At 33.5% G+C, this 12032-nt stretch overlaps 1 protein-coding gene across 1 annotated transcript in view; it reads right to left on the bottom strand.

Moving 5' to 3' along the window:
- The window catches only part of LTN1 (listerin E3 ubiquitin protein ligase 1), a 31549-nt gene that overhangs the window by 11753 nt on the left and 7764 nt on the right, over positions 1 to 12032 (bottom strand). Inside the window, exons 8-17 of the mRNA XM_034428638.3 lie at positions 9840 to 10030; positions 9228 to 9375; positions 7635 to 8393; positions 6249 to 6290; positions 5143 to 5335; positions 3911 to 4150; positions 2807 to 2960; positions 1677 to 1827; positions 1058 to 1259; positions 154 to 310 (exon numbers count right to left, since the gene is read on the bottom strand). Coding sequence (XP_034284529.2) covers positions 154 to 310; positions 1058 to 1259; positions 1677 to 1827; positions 2807 to 2960; positions 3911 to 4150; positions 5143 to 5335; positions 6249 to 6290; positions 7635 to 8393; positions 9228 to 9375; positions 9840 to 10030 — 2237 coding nt within the window. The remainder of the gene's footprint in view (positions 1 to 153; positions 311 to 1057; positions 1260 to 1676; positions 1828 to 2806; positions 2961 to 3910; positions 4151 to 5142; positions 5336 to 6248; positions 6291 to 7634; positions 8394 to 9227; positions 9376 to 9839; positions 10031 to 12032) is intronic.

The raw sequence follows: 12032 nt of genomic DNA on the forward strand, positions 1-12032 counted from the left end.
CATGGTTTATATATGAGTACAATAAAATCATTTGTATTTATTTTAGGCGATAATTGTTTATATAAAGGCACTATGTACATTTATAATAAATAAATCAAGATGATTTCTAATAAAAGCCTTATGAGAAATACATATTTTTCCTTCAATACTTACCTATTGAACAATATTTGTAAAAGTTGGGAAATATTGAGTAGATAGAAATTTTCATGTGAAATTTTCATTACTTCAGTATTATGAAGAAATTCAAGTAGCAAACCAGATGGGTTTGCTAATTCTTCAATCCACTGTAAGGCATACAGCTGTTCTACAACTAGAAAAACACAAATATATATTATATTGCTATAATTTAACAGTAACTAATTAGATATATACACTTATTTAACTCTTTATGGTTTTATTAAGTAAGAAAACACTGGCATAGAGTAGTCTTTCTCAACCTTTTTAACTTGGAGAAAGCCTTAAAATAATTTTCAGATCTTAGGAAACCCCTGTATAAAAATTGGAAAAAATATTAAAACCACACAAAACTATTCACTTTTAATCTACACAATTCAGATTGTAAACATTTTGAGTTGTGTAGGTTAGAAATGAATTGTTTTCATGTCCCAACAGCAAAGCAATATGCCCACAGCTAAGTCACAGGGGGTAAAAATTACACTGCCACAAGCACGAGCATTACATGGCGTAGATAAGTTTAAAAAAACATTTTTTTTCAATCATATTCTCTTGATGAACCCATAGTGACTTGTAGCAGAACACTCGGGTTTCATTTCTCTAGTTGAGAAATCCTGGCTTAGAACCTGGAAATATCAATGTGGATGGCACCTATTAATTAATGCAAAACAGGGCTGTTCCATCATAATATATGGGTTGTGACATTCAATTATTTATCCCAATAGGTCATTATCAACCCCTGAATTTTAAATATAATTTTATTATATATTTAATGTAACATAAGTCACATTTCTATTTGGCAAAATGGCAATAACAGAAAAAAAGAATATAATAGATTGTCACACACAGGTTTAATTATTATTATTTTTTTGCTATCACTTACTGATATTATCAATTTTTCTTCTTTCTATTTCAGAATTTTCAAACACAGCCTTCTTTTCCAGTATCAATAATGCCATTCTACTAAGCAGAGCTGCAGTACAAAGATGACTTGGAAGTTTAGCTGGGATAGAAAATTTATGATCTATTCCAGGTAATTCACAATTAATACTTAGTCTTCCTTCCAGAAGTGGTTTCCTCAACCACTGTAATGACATATAAAAAAACATACATTAAAGTATTATATCTTCCTTTGAGAAAAGCAAAATTTCATTCCATACTTATATAAAATTTTATGAAGATTTAACATTTAATTCATGATAATTAAAGCTAGATATAGCACTAATTGTCAAGGGATATATTTACATTACACATAAATAAAATATACATTATAAATATAATGTATAATTATATATGTAAAGTATATTTCATACATGGAGAAAATTATTATTGCTATACTTAAAATATATTTCAAATGAGTATGTTGAAAGCAATTCTTACACCTTTCATTTATTTTAAGCTTAGAATAATTAATGCAGGATCCTTAGATGAAAAAAATCTAAGCAGGTAAAATATATTGAAGATTACTCTACCGTGTATCAATTTTGCTTTAGCTTACATACCTCAGTGGACAGAGATTCCCGCATCTTTTCCCATTCAGTCTGAGTTGGAGTAAGCCATTCAACATAATCATTCAGAACACAAGCAGAAACATCTTCAGCTTCTAGCAATGTAGTCAACAAATTATTGACCACAGAGATCAAAACCTGCAAACTGAAAATAAACCAACTTTTTGCTTGATACAGAATTCAGATAGCAAAACACCTGTTCATACGAAAAACACATATATAGATGCAATCTGACTAAGATTAACAATGAAACCATCATTTAGTAAAATGAGCCAGAGCAAACCTCAGGCATAAATGAGCATAAAATAATTTCTGTAATGATTTGGAAGGTAAATCTGGATGATTTGGCAGCCTACGCATTTTAACAACAACACAACAGAACATACAGAATATCCATGGAAGACAAGGCAGTGTGGTAAAAGCTGACAATGGTAAAGTTTATTAAGTGATTACTAGTCACTTTATCTCAATAAAACTTATTTTATAACAAAAGGAACAAGAACCAAAATGGGATGGGAAAAATGAAGTTCAGGTAGTCCATAATTTAATTTAATTTAATAATTTAATTAATTTAATTTAATTTAATTTAATTTATTCAATTTATTTGCCGCCCCTCTCCGAAGACTCAGGGCGGCACCACCATTCATTTAGTCTGAAGTTATGAAGCTGTTGAAAAAGGTGACATGACCGGTCCTTGCACTTATGACCAATCCAGCATCCCCATAGTCACATGTTCATGATTCCAGCACTTGACAACCAGTATACATTTACAAGAGTTGCAGCATCCTGGGATCATGAGATCTCCATTTGCGACCTTCCCAACCATCTTTCAACAAGCAAAATCAAGGGGGAAAGCCAGATTCACTCAGCAACTGAATGATTTGTATAACAACCATAGCAAAAAAGATCATAATGCTGTGCACGGTCAAGTGATAATTCACTTAACAACCGCATCGTTTAATGATGGAAGTCCAGTCCCAATTGTGGTCATGCTTTCAAACAAAATAAATATTGATCTCAGAATGAAATATGAAATCCTACTTACAGGATATTTTAAAATTATCAGTAATCTGAGTAATGGCTAGCTTTGAGCAAATAGATTATGCAGTGCATTCTAAAGCTACCTTTTTATATCCAATACTGATGTCTGAAGCTGGTTCTTGACCCAGAATGCAGATTTCTGTAGGAAGCTGCTCTCCTTATGCAGAATGCTACGCTGACACACAAGTGAAGTGATGCCACACATCCAAGTATGCTTCAATTTATTTACAAGGAAATCTACATGAAGAAAAAATGAGTCTGGATTTTGACTATTAAACAAATTGATACACATTAATCATGCTGTAAAACTGAAATCTTATGAACAGAATCATGTTTTCATCACTTAAGTAACAAAGCTATGTCTTTATTTTCCAATGAAAGTATTTTATGGATAAATGATAAAAAGGTTTATCAATTTATACTTCATAAAAGTTAATATGCATTCAATTACAGATTAGATGTCTTAACCATGAAAAACACATTGCTTTTAATTGAAAGTGTTATATAGAGATAGAAATAGAGATAGAAATATGTGGATTTTGTTAAGATGGAAAATATATTGGGGTTGGAGGGGTTCAAGTTTTATAAAAAGGGGATTTTGATTTGGATTATATTTTGTGGAAGTCCGGGGGGAGGGGTGGGTTAGGGAGGGTTAGGGGGGGTTAGGGAGGGTGGGGGGGAAAATGGGCTGAAAATGTAATTGTAAAACTTTTTTAATAAAAAAAACACATTGCTGTATCTGCTTGCTGAATAGTACCAGGCCTGATCCATCCTTATTCTGTTTTACAGAATTAAATTATTTATGTTTCTGCCAAAATTGTTTTTTGAAAGAAACTGCATATTTCTCAATTGAAAAAGGTGTAATTCTAGTTCCTGTTTAAACAATTTATTATGTACATTCAAACATACACTTAAATGCAGAAATTCTATTTTCTCAATATTTCTACCTGAAAACATGATCACCATTTTTGTAATATTTGATTCTGTATGTGTGTATATGTGTTTATGTATACTTATATATATAGCATGTGTATATATAAATGTATATTATTATGTGTATGTATGTATGTATGTATGTATGTATGTATGTATGTATATGAACTTGCAATTTTTAGTTACAAATAGGTGGTAAGAAATATACCCAAAAAATCAATTTGGAATTGGTCATACATACAAAGCAACTGTACCTGATAAACGTGTTATATCCTGGGTCTGTGCACATAACTGGAAAATAGTGAATAATAAATCTTCAGAGGATGGCATCATTAAACATCCTTTAACCGAAGTGAAAAAACTGGAGGCTATGTCACAGATGAAAGACACTGATAGTTCTGTATTTCCAGCTTCTGAAAGATCCTTAGCTTTTGACAGAGCGGCTTGAAGTTTGTCAATTATTCTTTTAACATAAACTTCACCAATTAAGGACTCTATGGATTAAAAGAGACATTACATAATCATAAAACCACCAGCTCTACTACTACTAATAATAATAATTTTATTTCTATACCGCCCTTCTCCCGAAGGACTCAGGGCGGTGTACAGCCTATTTAAAAACAGAATAAACATCGATTTAAAATAATTTAAAAATATTAAATAAATTTGGCTTAATTTAAAACCCCCAATTTAAAACATCTAATTTAAAATTATGTTGCTAACCCAGCCTTGCGGAACAACAGGGTCTTGAGTGCGCAGCGAAATACCCGAAGGTCAGAAATCTTACAAATTTCCGGGGGCAGTTCATTCCACAGGGCTGGGGCTCCCACAGAGAAGGCCCTCCCCCTGGGTGTCGCCAGCCAACATGACTTGGCCGATGGCACCCTGAGGAGACCCTCTCTGTGGGAGCGGACTGGCCGGTGGGAGGCTATTGGTGGCAGAAGTCGGTCTCGAAGGTACCCGGGTCCTATGCCATGGAGCGCTTTAAAGGTGGTGACCAACACCTTGAATCGCAACCGGAAGACCACTGGGAGCCACTGCAGCTCGCGCAGGAGGGGTGTCACGTGGGCGCAACCGGTTGCACCCATAACCACCCGCGCAGCCGCATTCTGGACCAGTTGGAGCCTCCGAGTGCTCTTCAAGGGGAGCCCCATGTAGAGAGCATTACAATAGTCCAACCGGGAGGTAACAAGGGCGTGAGTGACTGTGCGCAGGGCGTCCCGGTCCAGAAAGGGCTGCAACTGGCGAATCAGGCGAACCTGATAAAAGGCCCCCCTGGCCACGGCCGTCATATCTCTACTACTATCTGAGTCCTCATTTTTAGTGTCCTGAAAAAAACTCTTGGCTTTTTATTATTAGCACACATGATAAATACTATACTGTCTAACGTATCTACACCAGTGCCTCAAATTTTCTATCCATGGCAAGCTAGCCTTCTAATTCTCCTAGAAGTCTACTACTCATTAGAAAAGTCTGTACCACTTACCATTTTTAATTAACTGAGATAATACCAAGCTTAGGAGAGTCCATTGTTCTGAATGAAATGATTCAGCTGAAGTTACTGTCATCTTCAAGCTGATGTTACACAGATCATGGGCCAGAGTCACAAGCTTCTCACCTAATACATCTCCTTTTAGCCATGTAGAACTTAAGGAATGTTTTTCAGAGCTTGAACAAGCCTAAGGTTTAGAAAATACACAAATATTTTTCAAAGTAGTTGTTTACTCTTTTAATCTCAAAATATACCTCTTGGTTTGTTATAAAAATCTGCATCAAAAAAACATGTACTCTTCAAAGCATCAGATCAATAAGATCCATAAAAGCATTATATATAAAAGGTAAGATCAAGAGATAGATAGATAGATGATAGATAGATAGATAGATAGATAGATAGATAGATAGATAGATAGATAGATAGATAGATAGATAGATATGCATGTGCGCATGTGCCTGCCCCCCTCCCCCCGGGCAGAGAAATACTTATAATCAAAAATACTAAATATTCAGTTTAAAGACTTGGTTAAATCAAAGATACTTAAAATGTTCCATCTTGAAAGGAATCAACCCTTGCGAGGTGGGTTGGGACAAATGATTGACCCAATGTCACTATCAGCTATCTTCTCTGTCTGTCTTGAAGGTTAAATGGAAAAGATAATATTTTGCACTTCCTTCTTTTTAATTGATGTATTCCCTTTCCATTTCACTATTCTCAGAGGTGCAGCAGAAAAGAAAAATCAAGCAATGCACTCTTGGCTGTTCTCATCTAATTTTTCTTAAACGTTTATTTCCAAATCATCTACCTATATAATATGTAACCAAAACAGTCACTTTAATATAATAAGATAAATATATTTGGTAGTCAGAAACATTTATGCAATGAAAAATTACCCACAAACAGGCCAATGTGGGGAAACAGCTGGTTTTGCTACCAAGTAATTTGAGTTCATTCACTCCAACAGAACAGTAACTCAGCAAGCCATAAGTAGAAGGAACAACTAAAATGTCCATGTATACCGATGCAACTTAGTTCATCTCTGGATCCCAGACTAATACAAATGCAAATGGGGGGTGGGAGAGGGGATTTGAATGTACCTTTTGGATTATTTGAAGAAGAATACTCCATTTTAGATCCATCTTGAAAAGAAAAAGAAATAACATTAAAACATGACAACAAAACTGGATAATTTCCCAGAATCATGTAATATTAGAGAGGGATATGGATTCAAAGGAAATCTGGGAATGAATGGCCATGGATGTTATACCTACTGGCCACTCCTTTAAAATCATTTTTTTCCTGGCTTTGAAATTAGCTGCACAATCTCAGAAAAATAATTATTTGATCTAAGGAGGTGCTAACATGTACAACACTTTCATCTACATACACTCTCAATCACCTTTGCTGTACAAATTAGACAGCTGCATAGCTCTACTTAATATTGTAAACACAGTCTTGAGTAGTACGGTGGCGTAGTGTTTAGAGTGCAGTACTGCCGGCTATTTTAGCTAACTGCCAGCTGCCTGCAATTTGGCAGTTCAAATCTCACCAGGCTCAAGGTTGACTCAGCCTTCCATCCTTCCGAAGTGGGTAAAATGAGAACCCAAATTGTTGGGGGCAATATGCTGACTCTGTAAACTGCTTAGAGAGGGCTGTAAAGCCCTGTGAAGCAGTATATAAGTCTAAGTGCTATTGGTATTTCTACTACTTTTCTGAAGAAATATGTATATACATATGGCCCATGCATAACATGTTTTATTTAACATGAAAACTAGGCTAGATTTTCATGAGATCTAGTGTCATTGGGTATGCCTCACCACAGACTCTTTAGCCTGTGGTGAAACTAGATCTCAGAAAATGTGTACTTGAAGAAAACTTAATCTTCGCCCTTAAGCATAGTACTTTATTTGTCTTATCAGAAAGTATGGCCAGTGAAAATATACAAAAACCTGAATGTTCACAATACCTAGAGTGTGAAACTATGTCTCAGAAGACAGATGTTGGCTCTCTCTTAATTGACCATCCAAAACCTAGGAAATACATTGGTTTTTTTTTTGGTTTTTTTTTTAATTTGATTTATATGCCGCCCTTCTCCGGAGACTCAGGGCGGCTTACAATGTGCTAAGTGGGACTTCAATACTAATTGATTTGCAGCTTCCCTGATTAGCAAGATGGTGTTTGTGCTGCTCTTAATGATATTGTTTAAAATATATAACTGATTATAAACTGTACCAGGAAATGAATAAATAAGCAAAATTAGTAACAGATAAAAAACAGATACTTTTAAAGGATAATTAAAAGTATTTTATAACTGTCCTAATGCAATTCTATTTCCAAATATTAAGACATTTATGCATGTTACTTGATAAGCCATAGCTACCAAGGTGCAAGTACAAATGTTACTCTTCCAAACGCTAATTAGTCTAACAGAATGCATTAAAACAAATTTAATAAAATCAATTTACTGCATAAGAAAACTGTACCTTTGTTAAATCATTGAGAATATTTTCCCTCTCTATGGGACTGCTGCAGCAATGGAGAATGCTATATAAAATATCAACCAGGAAGTCTGTCTCTTTTCTCCAATCTTCTTTCAGCCAAACAATTAACTTTTCGTGCAGAAACTGAATAGATGGATTTTCATACTGAACATCATCGCTTTCTTCTATAAGCACCTGGAAAACTTTATGGGAAGCAAAGGTGCTGAGTAGAGCAGAGAGGAACTTTAAGTGTTGGTCAGATGTCTGTTGGCTGGTGTACCCTATGCTTAGTTCTGAAAGTTTACAAACTAAACCTTCTAAAGATTCATTCTGTAGAGGAAAAGTATGTTTCCTATGAATTTCATGAATAACATTACTGGATTCATTGCTAGTTCTCATGTCAACAAAATTCTCACGTTCGGCGTTAATTTCAACTTTTCTGTCTTCTACAAATCTTACATTTACAGCTTTTTTTCTACTTGTTTTCATCTTGTTTTCTGGGTTCTGAAGAATTTGCAACAAAGAAGACACAGCAGCCAACGATTTCTCATCTGCATCCATTACAGCAACATGTCCCACACATATATTTGAAAGGCCATCCCAAAAGTTAGATAACATTCTCTGAAAAGTGATGGATGTTCTATCATCATTAGTTATTTCTGCTTTTGTTTTCCAAACATTCAGCATGTCTGCTATCTCATAAAACAAAGATCCATTTTGTAACTTGGGCTCTTTAATTACTGTATCAATGAGAGGAATTAACTGTAAAGAAAAAAACAAATGCATTTTAATCTCAACATGTATTAATACCTTTTCTGAAAACTGTTTCAACCTATGCAGCATATTCCTTTTATTTTTAGTTATTTTTTACAAGCCCATATGAATAAAGTTCATCTCATGAGCAGAAGTGGGACAGAGGGAATAGGTAGGTGAAGGTAGTCCTTAACTTATGACCACATTTGAGTCCCAAATTTCTGTTGCTAAGCAAGACAGTTGTTAAATGCATTTTGCTCCATTTTGTGACCTTTCTTGACAAAGTTAAGTGAATTTCTACAGATGTTAAGTAAGTAACAGGGTTGTTAAGTGAATCTGGCTTCCCCATTGACTTTGCTTGTCAGAAGGTCATAAAAAGGGATCATATGACCTCAGGACAATGCAACTGTCATAAATACATGCCAATTGTTAAGCATCCGAATTGTGAACATATGACTGTGGGAAAAACAGTCATACATCACTTTTTTCAGTGCCACTGTAACTTCAAACGGTCACTAAACGAATGGTTCTAAATCAAGGATTACCTGTATCCAGGTCGATGCTGTATACAATCCAACAATAATATAATTAGAGAAAATAGAAGCCTCTTTGCCATGTAAAGGGGAAATTTTTAATAGGAGGAGCAAACAGAAGCAAATTTTATGAAAAACATGTTTTTTTCAGATAACATTTTTGTTGCTTCATAAGAGCATATTTCAACTGGAAACTGTTCAAACCATTAATATTTGGTGCAAACTGAACTCAACAATCTAGTATTAATATAAAAATCAATTAAAACTTTCAAAGATAATCCAATATTTTATTTTTGCCATGCTAACATACCTGGATATTTATAAGCATTTCTTGTATTTTAACTTCTTCTTCTTCTTCACCAATATTCTGTAGGACTGTAAATTGTAAACACTCCATAAAAGTTGATATGATTGCTGAAGATTCTGAACGACAAACCATCGCTCTTTCGGTGAATAGCCTAAGCAAACAGAAGATCAAGGATCAGAATGAACACCGCCTTGACTTATTTGTAAAAACAAAAAAGGCAGGAATTAATTAACTAATTATTTTCTACCAATTAATTAATTAAGTTAATTTCCATATTCACATTGGATTAAATAATGCTATAGTCAATAATTAGATTTATAGGGTGTTTTTAGTGGCAGCAACTGAAAAATTAGCACCAAAACATAACAAAATAAAAAAATGCTACACGGAGGAAATTTTACAAATATCATCATCAAAATATTATTTCAACAGTTTCATTACAATTCTCAGAAGACCTAGTATTTGCAGCTTTCAAATTCAACTATTTCTTGTTCTTTCCCTTTAAATAAAACACAAATACTATCTACACATACACACACACTTAAAATATAAACTTAACAAACTTTAAACACATAACCATTATTTGATTAAAAAAGCATGAGCTAATTATCATACCCTTTAATTATAGAAGTGAAGAATGTTGTTGAATAATTCAACTTTGGATCTGCAACATTATGAGGCACCTTGCTAATAAATGGCAAGATATTAGGATATATAACAGTAGCAAGTCCTCTTCCTCCTTCTTGAAGCACTGTCCATAATTTTGGTAGAACTCCTTTTTTTGCATTTACATGGCTCCAACAATCCTGCAGAGTAATAAACGTAAAGCAGTATATTAAAGAATACTTAGTTTCTAGATACTGAAAATGAACCATCCTACTTCCTTATCTTGATATTAAATAAATTATCTGAAGACAGAAACATTAAGGTATCCATAACTAAGATATTTATACTGGTTCATAAGGGAAAATTTGTAAAATGTTGATCTGAAAAGATAATGCCTACCCATTTAAAACTTCTGCCAAATTATCAGTGAAAAGTCAATGTATGTTGGCTGTATTAGATAAAAACATAGTCAAACTGAGATATGATTATTCATTAAGCAGTCTCAATTTTTTTTCCAGATGATTCTTTGGCAGTAGGTTTCCCAGATTTGAAAGTGAGCTACTAAGAATGACTTAAGATGACCCTTGGTCAACTGTGAATAGCTACCTGAAAAGAAAACCTTGAAAGTAGCAATTCTCAATGATAGTAGTCAGAAAATTGTGTTTCCATCTTTTCCTTCTGCTGCCTGCTGTTTTAAGAATGCCTGAGTTTTAAGAGCACATTTTGATATATATATATATTTCCCTTTTTTATTTTTACTTTCAAATGTTAAACAGCTGGGAATGCTGAATAATTTAACCCCCTGCTGAATCTTAGTGTCTTTTTAAAGTTCTTTTTATTGTTTTATTGACTGCCATAAATAACTTCCACTTCTTCCGAATGGAACACATGACAAACTTTGGATAGTGAAAGAGAGCTGATTTGATTTACATTTCTATTGAACTTTCACTACAGGAATTTTATATTTTATAAATTTTAAAAAATTGTCTTTTTTTTTTTTTTAATTTTGGATAGAAATTTTTTGCTGGGAAATCTCTTGTTTTTTAAAGCTAATTTGCTATGGTGCTTTTTGTGTCTTTGAGAGGAGCAGTTTACAACTGTAAAAGTTTCAACTGTAGAAGTTTAACTACAGAAGTATTACGAACTATATCAAAATATAGTCAAAATGCGGGCAATATATTAAGATAAAGCTTTTTGGGAAAGTTGGAGAAACAGAATACTTTCTAACTTAGAAGTTCAACTTGAAAATTTGGATAAAAAGCTTGATAAAGTAACTATGATTTTAAATCAACTCAAAGATGATAATCAGATGCGCTACAAGATTTACAACTTGACATATTGGAATGTAATTTGCTGCTGGCAGACCTGAAAGATGAGGTTGATTTGGAAAATACAAGTTGGTTAGAGAACTCCAAGAAAGGTATGGATTTTAAAGACTCAAAGTTGATAGAAATGACTGGTGATGAACTCGACTTTTTCAGAGTTCAAAGAAGATCAAAGGAGATTGGAAAATGGATTTATTATACTCAATCAGAAAGGATATGTTAAGAGATGCTATGTTACAATTTACAGGAGACATTTTGGTACAACAAATGCTATGGAAATATATACAAGAGACTTTATGACTTTAGGGAATAAAATCCAACTGTTATCTTAAGGATAAGCTTTATTATTATTAGCCAATTGAGGATATTTGATCCTGAACGAATCAGAAGCAATGATTGTGATGACTTAAAGTAGACCAGAAGCCATTGTGGACTTTCTGCAAGTGAAATACAATAAATAGACTGTTAACAGAGGGTTTTGAAGTTTAATTTAGCTGTTGGTTTTACCTGTCAACTATGTATCTAGATAGCAGATAGATGTCAAACTAATTGGTTTGGGTAAACAGTGTGGTAGAAATTTATAAATTGTGGGATGCTTGCTTCTCAAGGGGGAAGGAGTTATTATCTTTGAAGTATATTTATCAGTATTCAATTCGGATGGACAATTTATGTGTATGTGTTTTGTTTTTTTGTTTTTTTGTACTTTTTTGTGTATTGTCAAATTTTATTTTGCTTTTGTATTTTTTTCTTTTTTTGGAGTTTGTATTTTAATAGTTCGAATACAATAAAATAAAAATGATTAATATATATATATATATATAATCTGAAAGGTGCCTATGAGTTAAGTAATTATTTCAATGTATAATGACTTAAAGAC

The sequence above is a fragment of the Pantherophis guttatus genome, chromosome 5, assembly GCF_059756535.1.
Source record: "Pantherophis guttatus breed Tessera chromosome 5, ASM5975653v1, whole genome shotgun sequence".
Taxonomy (NCBI): Eukaryota; Metazoa; Chordata; class Lepidosauria; order Squamata; family Colubridae; genus Pantherophis; species Pantherophis guttatus.